The sequence below is a fragment of the Entelurus aequoreus genome, linkage group LG11, assembly GCF_033978785.1.
Source record: "Entelurus aequoreus isolate RoL-2023_Sb linkage group LG11, RoL_Eaeq_v1.1, whole genome shotgun sequence".
In the NCBI taxonomy this organism is placed as follows: domain Eukaryota; kingdom Metazoa; phylum Chordata; class Actinopteri; order Syngnathiformes; family Syngnathidae; genus Entelurus; species Entelurus aequoreus.
The window spans coordinates 23787123-23804034 of NC_084741.1; the positions used below are offsets into that span (position 1 = coordinate 23787123).

Genomic DNA, 16912 nt, shown 5'->3' on the forward strand with positions numbered 1-16912 from the left:
AGAAGCGTTATTGCGATTGAAACCATGCCTGACCCTCTTAAAATGTATCTTTAAAAAAATGTACACTGTTTAAATATATACAGTACAGACCAAAAGTTTGGACACACCTAATTCAATGTGTTTTCTTTATTTTCATAACTGTTTACATTGTAGATTGTCACTGAAGGTCTCAAAACTATGAATTAACACATGTGGAGTTATGTACTCCTGAAAACATGTTCTATATTCTAGTTTCTTCAAAATAGCCACCCTTTGCTCTGATTACTTTTTCGCACACTCTTGGCATTCTCTCGATGAGCTTCAAGAGGTAGTCACCTGAAATGGTTTTTACTTCACAGGTGTGCTTGAAGCTCATCGAGAGAATGCCAAGAGTGTGCAAAGCATAAATAACTCCACATGTGCTTATTCATAGTTTTGATGTCTTCAGTGACAATCTACAATGTAAATAGTCATGAAAATTAAAAAAAACTCATTGAATGAGGAGAAGGTGTGTCCAAACTTTTGGCCTGTACTGTATCTTGATGTCACCACCGCTATTTCTTACCAGACACAGTGGAAAATAAACTTCAAAACTGTATATTTATTAGGTACTACATACTAGCTGCATAAAAAACATGCTTTTGGCATAATTTACTGTACGTTGCTGCAAGATGCACATCGCTGTTATTATATGCATGTGAAGATTATATAAAAATAATAATTAAGCAAATTTCTAATGCACTTTCAATCAAACTGGATCTCAAAGTTCTACAAAGTTCAAGTTAAAAACAGGGTAAATAATATGTTATCTTTTTTCTGTTTCCTCTTAGCGGGAAGCTGTGGGGGAAGAGAATTAGACTTTATGTCCAAATAAAGACATCCACCTCGTTGTGACGTCACAACTGCAAAACCTAGCGGAAAAAAAGCATCCAAAACTGCATGCAAGATTACGCCAAAATGCACGAACCTTATGATGAAATACTTTTGCATTATTTAACAAGAGTATCCGACTTTGTCAGAAGAGACAAATTTCATCATAGGTCCCCTTTAAAGTTTGCATTAGTCAATTCCAGACAGTTAATAATAAATAGATTTGGGTTTTTCACACCTATCATTGTTCTCTGTTTGACTCATTTGACTTGATTACATTTTCTAACATTCCACATTACAAAATAGTAAAAGTATATTTGATTCTTGCTGATATCGTATCGGATAACTATCTGTATCAACCAAAGTTGTGAATACCTGCATATTAGGACCATTGATTGTACAGCAGTGGTCCTCAAACGTTTTCCATCAAGTACTACCTAAAAAAAACTTGGCTTTCCAAGTTCCACCATACAGACCAACATTAAAATGACAGTAGTGTAGTAGGCGTAAGTATTCATTAAAAAACTCAGCAGAGGTTTTATTTAACAAGTATATTTCATATGTTTGGCCACTGTACCATTACACACAATTTGAACAGTAACACTGTCTTCGAATTTAGGGCAATACAACACTGTACTTTAATCAAGTGATGCTTTGGCGTACCACTAGATGCAGCCCGGGCACCACTCGGAGTACACACAGTTTTAGAATCCCTGATATATAGGAATTGGTACCGTTCACATTTGAACTGACATGATAGCGATTTCTGTTCCCTGGGAATCGATACCGGTACTCAACAGTACTAATTTTCAGTACGGTACGGTTCAAGTGTGTTTATATATATTCATTGTTTTTGAAAATAAAATAATTGTTTTTTATATTGCATCATTTAAAAATTTGCTTATTATGATAACTGAGTTTCAGTTGTTATATATTGATTTATTATGGCTATTTGCAGGTATGACACAAAGTTGCAATTACAGTTGCAAGTCAAAGACGTTAGATGGCAGTAGTGTATAGTTTATGGTGTGTTGGTCATTTCAGTCTTTGCTGTCTGTTGCTGCGTCATACAAAGTGTTAAAACTGTAAGTATTGTACTAATTACGCACCTGCTCTTTGATTGTACCGTGCATCTTATTTGTAGTTTTCATAATTATTTTCAAATTTAAAGGGGTTGAAATTAAAAAGGTAAAATTGCTAATGCTAATCAGTAGCATGTCAATAGAAAAGCCTATGTATATTAGCATTGAGCTAGTGCATTTGTGTAAAGTGGAGCCTTACTTTACTTATGTTGGAGCTACTTTGTTGGCAACATTACCGAGAGATAGTTTGGCTGAGTCCGCTCTCAGTGCTGCTGGAGTGATTGCCAAGTGCCAGGCGCGACGTCACGTACAACCAGGGTTTTGTAACTGTAGCACCGTTGGATTTTACGTGACTCGGACCAGCGGGATTCGGTCAGTGCTAAAAAAGTACTTGATTTGGTACCCACCCCTATGGATGTATTGTTCTGGAAATTGCACAATTTAAGCGTGTATGATAATTACGTAGTATCTGCGGCTCAATACCGAAATATCAATACCGGCCGTTACCAGATCTTTATGCTCTAATATCGATTTTCAAATCAAAATATCGATACTTTTGATACTTTAGTTGTTTGAGATATTGATATCAATACAGGAACACAGAGTAAAGTAACTAAATCATTGAGATCTTGTCTGAATGAAGCAGAATTGTTGGGAACTACTTTTTCTTCCGCCTCGGTAAGTACGTAATGCGCAAGCACAGCGGCACATTGTGTTCTAATCAGTGATTCAGTTTATTTGTTTATGTCAGAAAATTACTGGCAATAAAATGAGTCGCAGTATTCTGAAACAGCAAGTGTGTGTATCCTTTTATCGTAGGCTATATGGAGACACTACATACAAAGTTGAATATATAAATAAGGTTAAGCATTCAGTGCCGAATAACAACATCATTTGTCTGTCCCTGTGATTTTACATCATTTAAAAATGGTTCCCCAAGAACAGCAACACTTGAGATACACTACTTTTTACATTTGACCACACACATTAGCTATATTTGCACAGTATCGGATTTTCTTTTATCCTTTTATCGTAGGCTATATGGAGACACTACATACAAAGTTGAATACATAAATAAGGTTACGCATTCAGTGCCGAATAACAACATAATTTGAAGAAAATCAGTGGTGTCTCTTAACAAATCCAAAAAAACTTGGTAGCATTTACTACTTTTTTGGCTAGAAGACTCGTCCATCCATCAATCTTCTGCCGCTTATCCAAAGTCGGGTCGCGGGGGCAGCAGCCTAAGCAGAGAAGCCCAGACTTCCCTCACCCTAGTTACTTCGTCCAGCTTCCCGGATGATCCCGAGAGACTGATCTCAAATTTGACCCCGATTGAAAGCCATTTATCAACAACACCCAGAAAAGCCGCCAACTTCACTGGTTTTGGGTTTTGTACATGAATTTGATGTCTGCAACATGTTTCAAAAAAGCTGGCACAAATTGCAAAAAAGACTGAGAAAGTTGAGGAATGCTCATCAAACACTTATTTGGAACATGCCACAGGTGAATAGGCTAATTGGGAACAGGTGGGTGCCATGATTGTGTATAAAAGCAGCTTCCATGAAATGCTTAGTCATTCACAAACAAGGATGGGGCGAGGGTCACCACTTTGTGAACAAATGCGTGTGCAAATTGTCGAACAGTTTAAGAACAACATTTCTCAACGAGCTATTGCAAGAAATTTAGGGATTTCACCATCTAAGGTCATTAATATCATCAAAAGGTTCAGAGAATCTGGAGAAATCACTGCACGTAACATTGAATGCCCGTGACCTTGGATCTCTCAGGCGGTACTGCATCAAAGGATATCACCACATGGGCTCAGGAACACTTTAGAAAACCACTGTCAGAAACTACAGTTCGTCGCTACATCTGTAAGTGCAAGTTAAAACTCTACTGTGCAAAGTGAAAGCCATTTATCAACAACACCCAGAAACGCCGCCAAATTCACTGGTTTTGGGTTTTGTACATATGGCCTATTATTTGTGCACTATTGACTAGTGATGCACCGAAAATTCAGTCGTCTTAAATAGAAACCGAAACCGGATGTTGTGATGAAGTATCCACTTCTGCTGGCGACTGCCTTGTCCGGAGCACAAGCGGACGAAAAAAGATCACATTCAGGTCGCATTGCGTTTAGACTGCAGTCACATTTGAAAAAATCAGATACCAATCGGATTCAGGACTACAGCCTGATGTGGCCTGAATCTGATGGGAAAAGATCAGATTCGAAGCACTTTGGAGCTTTTAGACTGGCAAAAAAAATCTGATCTGTGTCACTTGAGGGCAAAAAAAATGTAATTTGGGGCCTAAGTCTCTGTACTTTTTTATTGAGTGCGACTGCAAAATATTGTTTCCTCTGATAGGTCAATGTAAGCACTTTGGATGGAGGAGCGTCAGAGCCAGCAGCCATCATGGAATTGGCCTCTGCAGCCAAACTGCGGAACATTCTCTTGTACGGCGTCCATCTGCAGCAGTCAAAGGTAAGCTCTTTAGTCTGCGCCGCTTCTTTCATGTGAGCAAGCTCGTTGTTGCCATGGAATGCATCCTTTAAAAGGAGCCAAACAAAACATGTCTTGTTTCTGTGCCTTGTCACGCTTTAATGCCTGCTGTCTTTTATCAACGTCCCAACTCTCCATTAGATGCGTTGGCGCTTCCAAACCAGTGTAAACTCTTAACCTCCCTCCATTTGGGTTCGGCGTGCTGAAGTGAAGTTCAAAGGGCGGAGGGGGATGTTGAATTGCTTTCACTTTAGAGCACTTTGACCCACGCATGTGTACTGTAGGTTCAACAGTCTGGGATGGATGGTTGGATGCGGCCGACCTGCAAGTCATTGCTGGGTAATAGCAGGATTGTGAAATGGAATTACTCATCCAAGCAAGTGAGAAATATCAAAGGATATCTGTCCGCTTTGGCGTCCCTGTTGATTTACCTTCGACAGAGGGACAAATGAGGCGTCCTGGCCGAAGCACGTCTCCGTAAGTCAAAGGTTAACACGTTTTGGCGTCGAGGAAGGAGACGTTCAAGGAGGTTTCTCCTCCATTCAAAAGAAATGATAAGACAAAAACGTGGTCTCCCTTCTCTGTGGTCACATCTGAGTTTGATCAGACGGACATGATGCTCCTCGTCTCAATTATGGAGACTAATGCTGATAATTAGTACCGATGCTTCACGGGGGGAAGGGAAGGGAGAGGATGAAGATAAGTCACTGTGGCAAAACACTAGCAGATTAAACAAACGACACACTTGGATACATCGCTGTTTTATGATGACGTCAAAAGATGATTTCTTCCAGATGTTCCAGCAAAGAATGTTGTTTTCACTTTAAGTTACTTAAAACAATCAGTACTAACCACAAAAGACCACATTTATTTTTCATTTAACGCGTCTGCCAAGATGCTTTTGCCAAAATGGACATAGTGGCTTTTCATGTTTGATCAGAAACTACAGCTACACGATTGTTACATTGGCCTTGGTGGACGTCTGCAATCTATGTTCCTATTTTGACGAGACATGACGTTACATGAAGCACGTGGACTCTCATTCAAAGACTCCAGCGTCACCGCACGCATCTTTAATTGTTAGAAAGTGTAATAATATTAAAGGTACTAACCACAAAGACCACATTTATTTTTCATTTAACGCGTCTGCCAAGATGCTTTTGCCAAAATGGACATAGTGGCTTTTCATGTTTGATCAGAAACTACAGCTACACGATTGTTACATTGGCCTTGGTGGACGTCTGCAATCTATGTTCCTATTTTGACGACGTTACATGAAGCACGTGGACTCTCATTCAAAGACTCCAGCGTCACCGCACGCATCTTTAATTGTTAGAAAGTTTAATAATATTAAAGGCATACTGAAATGAAAAGTTTTTATTTAAACGGGGATAGCAGATCCATTCTATGTGTCATACTTGATCATTTCGCGATATTGCCATATATTTGCTGAAAGGATTTAGTAGAGAACATCGACGATACAGTTCGCAACTTTTGGTCGCTGATAAAAAAAGCCTTGCCTGTACCGGAAGTAGCGTGACGTCGCAGGTTGAAAGGCTCCTCACATTTCCCCATTGTTTACACCAGCAGCGAGGGCGATTCGGACCGAGAAAGCGACGATTACCCCATTAATTTGAGCCAGATGAAAGATTTGTGGATGAAACGTGAGAGTGAAGGACTAGAGTGCAGTGCAGGACGTATCTTTTTTCGCTCTGACCGTAACTTAGGTACAAGGGCTCATTGGATTCCACACACTCTCCTTTTTCTATTGTGGATCACGGATTTGTATTTTAAACCACCTCGGATACTATATCCTCTTGAAAATGAGAGTCGAGAACGTGAAATGGACATTCACAGTGACTTTTATCTCCACGACAATACATCGGTGAAGCACTTTAGCTACGGAGCTAACGTGATAGCATAGTGCTTAAATGCAGATAGAAACAAAAGAAATAAGCCGCTGACTGGAAGGATAGACAGCAGATCAACAATACTACTATCAGGAGACACCGAACCAAACACTGGACCTGTAACTAAACGGTTAGTGCTGTGCCGCCTGTCGAAGCCAATGCTGTTGCTAATGACGCCATTGAAGCTAACTTAGCTACAGGACCTCGTCAGAGCTATGATAAAAAACATTATCTCTCCATCTACGCCAGCCCTCATCTGCTCATCAACACCCGTGCTCACCTGCGTTCCAGCGATCAACGGCGCGACGAAGGACTTCACCCGATCATCGATGCGGTCGGCGGCTAGCGTCGGATAGCGCGTCTGCTATCCTCAAAGTCCTCCTGGTTGTGTTGCTGCAGCAAGCCGCTAATACACCGATCCCACCTACAGCTTTCTTCTTTGCAGTCTCCATTGTTCATTAAACAAATTGCAAAAGATTCACCAACACAGATGTCCAGAATACTGTGGAATTTTGCGATGAAAACAGAGCTGTTTGTATTGAGATACAATGTGTCCGAATACTTCCGTTTCAACCATCGACGTCACGCGCAAACGTCATCATACATAGACGTTTTCAACCGGAAGTTTCGCAGGAAATTTAAAATTGCACTTTATAAGTCAACCCGGCCGTATTGGCATGTGTTGCAATGTTAAGATTTCATTATTGATATATATATATATATATATATATATATATATATATATATATATATATATATATATATATATATATATATATATATATATATATATATATATATATATATATATATATATATATATACATGATATATAACTATCAGACTGCGTGGTCAGTAGTAGTGGGTTTCAGTAGGCCTTTAACACTGCTTCACTTCTTTTCATGACACCTAAGAATGTTGAAAGGATACGTGTTAATCACCTTCATATTACGTAAGCAACAAGGCTGAAAACCAACATTGAATGCCTGTGACCATCGATCCCTCTGGCGGTACTGCATCAAAAACCGACATCAGTGTGTAAAAGATATCACCACAAGGGCTCAGGAACACTTCAGAAAAACACTGTCACTAACTACAGTTTGTCGCTACATCTGTAAGTGCAAGTTAAAACTCTACAATGCAAAGCGAAAGCCATTTATCAACAACACCCAGAAACGCCGCCGGCTTCGCCTGATGCAAAGTGTAAAACAGTTCTGTGGTCTGACGAGTCCACATTTCAAATTGTTTTTGGAAACTGTGGACATTGTGTCCTCCGGAACAAAAATGAAAATAACCATCCAGATTGTTATAGGCGCAAAGTTCAAAAGCCAGCATCTGAAATGGTATGTGGGTGTATTAGTGCCCAAGGCATGGGTAACTTACACATTAGTGAAGGCACCATTAATCCAATCCAATCCCCTTTATTTATACAGCACATTTAAACAACAAAATGTTTCCAAAGTGCTGCACAACAATATTAAAAACAATATTAAAATATTATTCTTAGCTCCACCAATGACTGACAATAGTGATCATAGACAAGCGGCGAGCCAGACACAACGGCGTCATCTTGTTTTTTTGCATCCGGAAGCGGAAGGAGACGATGCAAATGTTATTAATTATGAAAGGTGCATACAGGTTTTAGATTAGATAGTACATTATTAATCCCAGAGGGGAAATTTGATTTTCAGCACAATCCCATTCAAGATCAGACAAAACATTTTTTTTTGTAGGAACAAATATGTTGCCATCCAAGCAACGTTATCAAGACAATGCCGAGCCACATGTTACAACAGCGTGGCTTCATAGTAAAAGAGTGCGGGCCCTAGACTGGCCTGCCTGTAGTCCAGACCTGTCTCCCATTGAAAATGTGTGGCGCAATATGAAGCCTAAAATACCACAACGGACTGTTGAACAACTTAAGCTGTACATCAAGCAATAATGGGAAAGAATTCCACCTGAAAAGCTTCAGAAATTGGTCTCCTCAGTTCCCAAACATTTACTGAGTGTTGTTAAAAGGAAAGGCCATGTAACACAGTGATAAAAATGCCCCTTTGCCAACTTTTTTGCAATGTGTTGCTGCCATTAAATTCTAAGTTAATGATTATTTACAAAACAATTGATTTCTCAGTTCGAACATTACATTTATTGTCTTTGCAGTCTATTCAATTGAATATAAATTGAAAAGGATTTGCAAATCATTGTATTCTGTTTTTATTTACGAATTACACAACGTGCCAACTTCACTGGTTTTGGGTTTTGTAATAAAGCACCGCGGTACTAATGAATCAAAAACGGTACTATTCTGCTTTTGAAAAATACCGGCACACAAGCGCGGCACATGTAAGTCAACACACGCACACACAGCACTTCTTGCAAGCAGAAACAGTGTGAAGACAGAAGATGGCGAATTAACATATTTTGGCTTTAAAACTAACGATAAAGTTGGAGCTGTAAACACTGAAGCGCTGCTCTACAAGTGGTGCTTTAAAACTTAGCTAGCTAATAGCTAGCTAGCGGCCAACATCTCTCTGTTGTGTTTTTGCTACTTCTAAATCACTAATCCTCGCCTCCATTGGGACAAATAAAGTACGTCTTCTAGTGATTTTTTTACATTATTTTTTGGGAAACGTTGTACAAGTAGCGACATAATGTTTTATGCGGTTTTATGTTGTGGTTAATTTAGCAACGAAAAACAATCACAAAATTTTACAAACACGTTTATTACTTGTGTCAAAACAAATCACATTTCTACATCACAATAACTCGCCATCTACTCAATTTGATACAATTTTAAAACAATTTATGTGTATAGTACATTGTAAGGTTTCCTCGTGAAGAACCCTGAAATATTGCCAACATTTGAAAAAAAACAAATTTTGGGCTCCGTCACGTAGCATTTTTTCAAGCTGGCTGACATAATTTCTTCCTGGATGTTACAGAAAGTATGAGAATGTGTGAGCTGCTGCCTGCTCTTCTATACTTATAGAGTAATTGTCCGATTTCTAAAATATTTACACAAAGTTTGGTTATCTTTTCCGACGTCTTCATGTCCATCCATCTCTGTCGTGTTATTTAATTTGAATCACTGAACACGAAACTCGCAGTGCTCCTTTAAAGAGCCCACGTGCCGAGTGTTGCGGAAACAAACAACGGGACTTGGAGGGTGCCAGGAAAGAAGGACAAAAACTGGATTTCCTGGCAGAAATTGGAAGTTTTGACAAGCAAGCAAAGAAGACGTTCTGGAGGCGACCAGCACTGCAAGAAGGAGAGAAAGGGGGTGTGTTCTCACAAGAACACAAATAAATACCCTGTCAGATATCAAAACATATTTGGGGAGAATTATTTACAATGAGAGTAATTTTTATAAATGAATTAATACATTGAAAATTGGGCTCCAGTGAAAATATAATTTTTCAAATTCAGGGCAAAAGGGCTGGTGCTTGAGCAACGGTTATTACTATCTACTTCCAGAGGTGGGTAGTAACGCACTACATTTACTCCGTTACATCTACTTGAGTAACTTTTGGGATAAATTGTACTTCTAAGAGTAGTTTTAATGCAACATACTTTTACTTTTACTTGAGTATATTTATAGAGAAGGAACACTACTTTTACTCCGCTCCATTTATCTACATTCAGCTCGCTACTCGCTACTAATTTTTATTGATCTGTTAATGCACGCTTTGTTTGTTTTGGTCTGTCAGACAGACCTTCAAAATAGGATCTAGCGCATGCCTGCGTTTCATCCAATCACATGCAGTCACTGGTGACGTTTGACTCCGTTTCACCAATCAGATGCAATCACTGGTGACGTTTGACTCCGTTTCACCAATCAGATGCAGTCACTGGTGACGTTGGACTCTGTTTCACCAATCAAACAGAGCCATGACCGTCACACGTGGACCCCGACAAGTTAAAAAACTTATTGGGGTGTTACCATTTATTGGTCAATTGTACGGAATATGTACTGTACTGTGCAATCTACTAATACAAGTTTCAATCAATCGATCAAAAGTGTGAAGGAAAAAAGACACTTTTTTTATTTCAACCGTACTTCCCGTCAAAAGCCTAAAGACTGACCGCACAGTTCCTGTCTCTACAATAAAAGTGCTGCTCCATTGCGCCTGCGCTAACAAAATAAGAGTCTCCGAAAGCCAGCGCAAACAAGCTAGCAAGCTATGGAGTTTGCCGCCAATGTATTTCTTGTAAAGTGTATAAAAACGAATATGGAAGCTGGACAAATAAGATGCCAAAAACCAACCACTTTCATGTGGTATTAGACAGAAAGGAGGACCTTTTTTGAAACGTGGACGTTATCAGCACTACTGTCTGATTCCAATCAATGCAAGTCATCAGAATGAAGTAATACAACAACTTCTATACTTGTCTTCATGAAAGAAAGGAATCTATATGTCAAACATGCATGTATATTCATTAAAACACCTTCAACATGTGAACAAAAACGGCAAAATAAATAAACATAAATTATATACTGTATATATAAATGTATGTATATATATGTATAGATAGGCTCAGCGCCCCCTGCGACCCTGAAGGGAATAAGCGGTAAAAAATGGATGGATGGATGGGTATATATATATATATGATATGTGTGTGTGTGTGTGTGTGTATGTATATGTATCTATGAGGTAGATCACCTCGACTTGGTCATTTATTAAGTAATTGATTAACGTTGAAAAACTTATTGGGGTGTTACCATTTAATGGTCAATTGTACGGAATATGTACTGTACTGTGCAATCTACTAATAAAAGTTTCAATCAATTAATAATCAATGCCTACTGAGCCTATGATGCTGTTAAGTTATTGTGGCTCAATTTGCCTTAATTTTTTTTGTGTTAATGTATTATTATTTCATATATATTATTGTGTGTGGCAGCACGGTGGAAGAGGGGTTAGTGCGTCTGCCTCACAATACGAAGGTCCTGAGTAGTCGTGAGTTCAATCCCGGCCTCGGGATCTTTCTGTGTGGAGTTTGCATGTTCTCCCCGTGACTGCGTGGGTTCCCTCCGGGTACTCCGGCTTCCTCCCACCTCCAAAGACATGCACCTGGGGATAGGTTGATTGGCAACACTAAATGGCCCCTAGTGTGTGAATGTGAGTGTGAATGTTGTCTGTCTATCTGTGTTGGCCCTGCGATGAGGTGGCGACTTGTCCAGGGTGTACCCCGCCTTCCGCCCGATTGTAGCTGAGATAGGCTCCAGCGCCCCCCGCGACCCCGAAGGGAATAAGCGGTAGAAAATGGATGGGATGGATGGATATGTTATTGTTTTAGTTGCTTAAGGGATATTCCTGGCTCGGAATTTGCTCATTGCTATTTTTATGTTTTTGTGCATTATTTGTTGCCGTCATCAAACGAACAGGTTACTCATCAGTTACTCAGTACTTGAGTAGTTTTTTCACAGCATACTTTTTACTTTTACTCAAGTAAATATTTGGGTGACTGCTCCTTACATTTACTTGAGTAATAAATCTCTAAAGTAACAGTACTCTTACTTGAGTACAATTTCTGGCTACTCTACCCACCTCTGTCTACTTCACAATTTATTTATTTTTTAAAAATAGTAAATATATGTGTATATATTGTATCTGCTGATGTAGTTCTGTTGTAGTTGTAAAAAAAAGGCAGATACCAATAAAAAACAAGGCAGATACTGATATACAGTACAGGCCAAAAGTTTGGACACACCTTCTCATTTCAATGCGTTTTCTTTATTTTCATTTATTTACATTGTATATATTTACTGAAGGCATCAAAACACCTGTGAAGTGAAAACCCTTTCAGGTGACTACCTCTTGAAGCTCAACAAGATAATTCCAAGAGTGTGCAAAACAGTAATCAGAGCTAAGGGTGGCTATTTTGAAAAAACTAGAATATAAAACATGTTTTAAATTATTTCACCTTTTTTTGTTAAGTGCATAACTCCACGTGTGTTCATTCATAGTTGTGATGCCTTCAGTGACAATCTACAATGTAAATAGTCATGAAAATAAAGAAAACGCATTGAATGAGAAGGTGTGTCCAAACTTTTGGTTTGTACTGTACCTCAAAATGCCAAATATTGCTGCCGATAATATCCAGTGTGTGCTAGCATCTCTGCCTACACCCACAGAGACAAGGAGAGTGGAGTGTTTATTTAATTCGGCTACAGAACAAACGCGCCCAGGTGCTGCGGCCCGAGCTAAGAGTGAACAGATGAGCAAAACAAACATGCGCGGACATAAAAATTGTATTTATGCTTCGATTAATTCTGTATGTATCCGCTGGGGTTACGGGCGGATTTTGATTAAACTTGCAGGAAATGTGAGAAGTTGGATAAGAAACAAGTGATTCCATTTTGGGAGTGATCCAGGTTACTGTCTGGATTCAGGATTTTATTTTACCATTGGGAGACAGGGCCTGGCAGAGGTCTTCACACTGTGAGTGTTTCTTTAGATTCTTTTGGAAGGAATAGTTTGAAAAGGAGGACATTGGAAAGAGACTCGTATCCTGCAATAATTGTGTGGCTTTAGAGGTTGTATTTGTTCTTACTTAAAGTTGGGGACAATAATTTGTAGTAGCCAATAACCTTTCGAGACAAATAAAGTAGGGGTGTAACGGTCTTATAAATACAGCGTTTTTTTGGTATCAAAATCATCACAATAATGCCGTGACGTATAACAGTGTAAAATGGAAACTTGGTCAGCCGGTCTGGAAGTAAACTACATCTCCCAAAATTCCCTGCGTAGCGCAAGTGTGCGAGGTCTGTGTCTGGAAGGTCGTTAAGGAAAGAGAAAGGATTGGGGTTTTTTTTCCGACATTTTCCTTAAGTTTTAATTAAAATCTATGCGTACCTTTTTGAGTTATGTTGCTAACAGACAGACCAACAAAACCTGGCCAAAGCACAACCTATTTGGTCGGCGTACTGCAAGGCAAAGCCTTCGTCTGGAGCGTTTCCAAGACGACACATAAAGCGGGATGTCGGGATGTTTTAACCTTCGGTTTTTTTTTGGTTTTTTTTTCAATAACATTGAATCACCTTGTGGTTTAAATGGATTTGTTATCCATGTTTTAAGTAGAAAATGCGCTAAGTTTGGTGACACTGCACTGCGGGCAACACAAGCAATATGAGAAGTTATACTTGATTAACCATCACTCGGAAAATACGGTTGATGCCAGCAAGGCCAAGCATCAATGTGTGAGGTATTTACATTAATAAACGTTAAATAGTCTGATAACCTTTCTGAAAAATCAGCAAAGTGATATAAGATGTCCACTACAGAGGACACTGTTTCTCTGAGGTTAAAAGTCACTAACGTGAACATTATCACTTTATATTTGTTATATGTTATGTTTATAATTGTCACTTTAAAGACACTTAAATAAAAGTATATATGTTATAGTATATTTAAAATAAGTATTTATATACACTTGTTTGGAGTAATAAACATGATAAGAAGATCTGAGTATTATGTTAGTGTTCAATTACAGTGAGTGTGTTCATCCTAAACATTCCTGCCACTTCATTTTGCACATAACATTTTTAAATCTCTTTTATTTTTTGGACATATACCACAATAATATCGTACTTTGGGCTTAATACCGTGATAATATTGTACCGTGAGATTTTGATTTTGATACCGTTTCAGGGCTACATGCTTAGCTTTTTCACTAGTAGCACCGGTGTTACTAAATGAGCAAAAATTAGTAGCACAGACATTTTTGTGTGGCACAGAAACAATTTAGTAGCAATGCGAAACAATATCACAGTTTTCTTTATCAACACTCAAACAAGGTACACATGTACACTCATACATGTAAACACAAAGCCGTCATAAGGACTACTGTAACGCAAATAACATCCCTAAACTGTGCTAACACGAGTGTAGGGCTGGGCGATATGGATCAAAACTCATATACCGATATAGTTTGGCCCATAAACTAACCAATTCATCATTAATTAATCATTAACCACTAACCCATAAATAATTACTAAAGAAAGTGATTAATGCTTCAAATAACTTCAAATATCTGAGCTGTTTTTGTTAGCTTAGCAGGCTAACAGCGGCAGTTTGTCGGCTCTGACGGCACTGGTTTGCGTTACCTCTGCTTAATAAACAGATTGAATGTGCTTCCATGGTTGTATGTGCTTGACAACAGACGGGGTATTGTTTGGATGTTTGTCACTTCACTCATTGATTTGTTGTTCAACCTTCCCTCCGACCCTCGTAGTTACTAGCGCCATGTGCAGTTTGTGTCAAGTTTTAAGGTAGTTTGTGTCAAGTTTTAAGGTGGTGAAAAAAAGGTTGTCTTTTACTGACCAGTTCCTCCAACTAAGACACTGTTTCTTCCGTGTTGGAAGACAGAGTGTGTGAACTAGTAGCAGCGGGACATGGACGGAGGGACGCGCACAGAGTGATCAGTGACACTTCCGCTTCAATCACTTGTCCATTTGGTTATGGTTTAAGTTTATTTCAAACATGCTGTACAGATGGGCGAAAATGTTACTCTAGTTTGATCCAATGTGGATGAAAATGCGATAACAGGGTTGAAATCCCATTTTGCACATGTGCGACAGGTCTATTTTAAGGCGCATTTGTGAGTAAATTTGTTGCACCGTACAGCCCTGCGGTTACATGCCTAAAATGAAGCAGATGTTGTCCAATGAGGCGGTCAATGATTTGACATCTTTCAAAGATTGAGGTGCAGTACTTTCCTCTTTGCGTGGTTGTTCCTCTGAAGACGCTCACACTCATCAGGTGTGACAACCTCAAACCACCAGTTAGCCCCTCCCCCACCAAACTGACACCGTGTTGTGAAGACGGCGTTGGTATGCACTATGGCGATAGGAAGTGTCATCGGATCCCTCCCTGCGCACGGTCCTGGCCGCTTGTCATCCGCTGAAAAGAGAGTTGTCACGGTGATGTATGGCCGCTGTAATCCCTGCACTGAGAGCCCTGATGTTTACCCAACCCCATATTTCCTCCTACTCAAAGAGCCCGTCCCGGGAATCCTAAACCTGAGAGGAGATTAGCCGGCCGGGAAGAAAAGAGAGGGAGAGAATGGAGATGAGGGAGTTGGGGATGGGGGGCGGTGAAAGCGACCCCAGTGGTCTATTCTCCCAGACCTGTTCACATCAAGGTCTGAAAGGCAGACAGGGGAAACCGTACACCGCTTGGTGAAGCTCTTGCTGTGACACCCTTGGAGTTGCACCCTCGCTGGGGTCAAGGGAGATTAGGGACAAGTGCCGTCTCTGCGGTTTCAGCACACTCCTGAACTTTTTTTTCCAAGATAAATCCCGACAGTTGTCAACGTGCTGAATAAACTGGTGGAACCGAATAGCTTGAAAGTTTCTTCTGCAGAAAGCCACAAGGAAACAATTTGAAGGCCCTCATACCGCAAGCCTGTAAATGTGTTGGTTATGTATGATGTCTTTTTGTTATTTTTGTTTTGTGATGTGTAATGTCTATTGTTTAAATGTACGGCAGTGAAAATTAATTTCCCCAACGGGGACCAATAAATCTAAATCTAAATCTAAATCTAGTAGGGCTAGGCGATATATCGAGTTTGTAAGATATATCGATACATTTTTAAACAAGATATGGATTAAGAAAATATCGTAATATAATATAATTTTTTTCACGTTAAAATGACCAAACGCTGCTTATTTGTTGTGTTCCTAGTTCTCCTCCGTGATAGTCCATGGGCTATTAAACCCCTACTCTTACCCCTTCCAAGCGGTGCTTGTCCCCCCCCCCCCCCACTGCACTGACCCACAACAACAAAACACAAGCAAATATGAAGCCTGACTGTGCCACCAGCAGTGACACCACCCGCTACATAGCTTAACTACATTTCCCAGTAGCTTCGCCACTTTTTAAACAAGTAGCGATTTCCGTAGCTTAGCTATTTTTAGACCCATGTAGCGGTTAGCTAAGCTACATGCTACAAAAGAAGAGAGAGGGAGAAGAGAAAGAGAACTGGACTAGTGCAACTCCACGGGCAGGGGACAAAATATAGGGGACAGATCAATGATTGGTTGGTTTACGTATAAGAAAATCCATGATTGGTTGGTTGGTTTAAAATGATGGGTCACGATTGGTTAAGAGTAGGGCAAAACATAACGGACAGGCCAATCTGAGGCAAGATAGGGCGGGTGTCCGAACCAGAAAGGGAAATCACAACAGACATCCCAAATGACGACGAGAGTCGGAGAAGAGAGAATTTTCAAGCGAAATGTACGACGAAGCGAAGAAGATCATAACCGCACAATTAAGTAAAGTCACTTACTTTGCGCGGAACACTTCTAGTAGGACCACAGAACCGTACGTGTGTGACAGTCCATTACATCGTCAACTGGGGATTAAAAAGTACCTGCCTGCAAATTAATTTTTTATTGGAGTTTGATACATGTTGTATTATTTGCACAGCTATGTTATTTATTTTACGTAGAAATAATATTTTTCTATTTTATTTATGTTATACTACTTAAACAGTTTATTTTCTTAATTAGTTAATACCCATGCCACTGACTGTTTACAGTACAGTTGTCATTCACTTCATT

The 16912-nt window shown here is 39.6% G+C and overlaps 1 protein-coding gene across 1 annotated transcript in view; it reads left to right on the forward strand.

Annotated features, from left to right (window-relative positions):
* Positions 1–16912, forward strand: part of crppa (CDP-L-ribitol pyrophosphorylase A) — a 76594-nt gene that overhangs the window by 30334 nt on the left and 29348 nt on the right. Inside the window, exon 9 of the mRNA XM_062062716.1 lies at positions 4301–4417. Within this exon, the coding sequence (XP_061918700.1) occupies positions 4301–4417 (117 nt within the window). The remainder of the gene's footprint in view (positions 1–4300; positions 4418–16912) is intronic.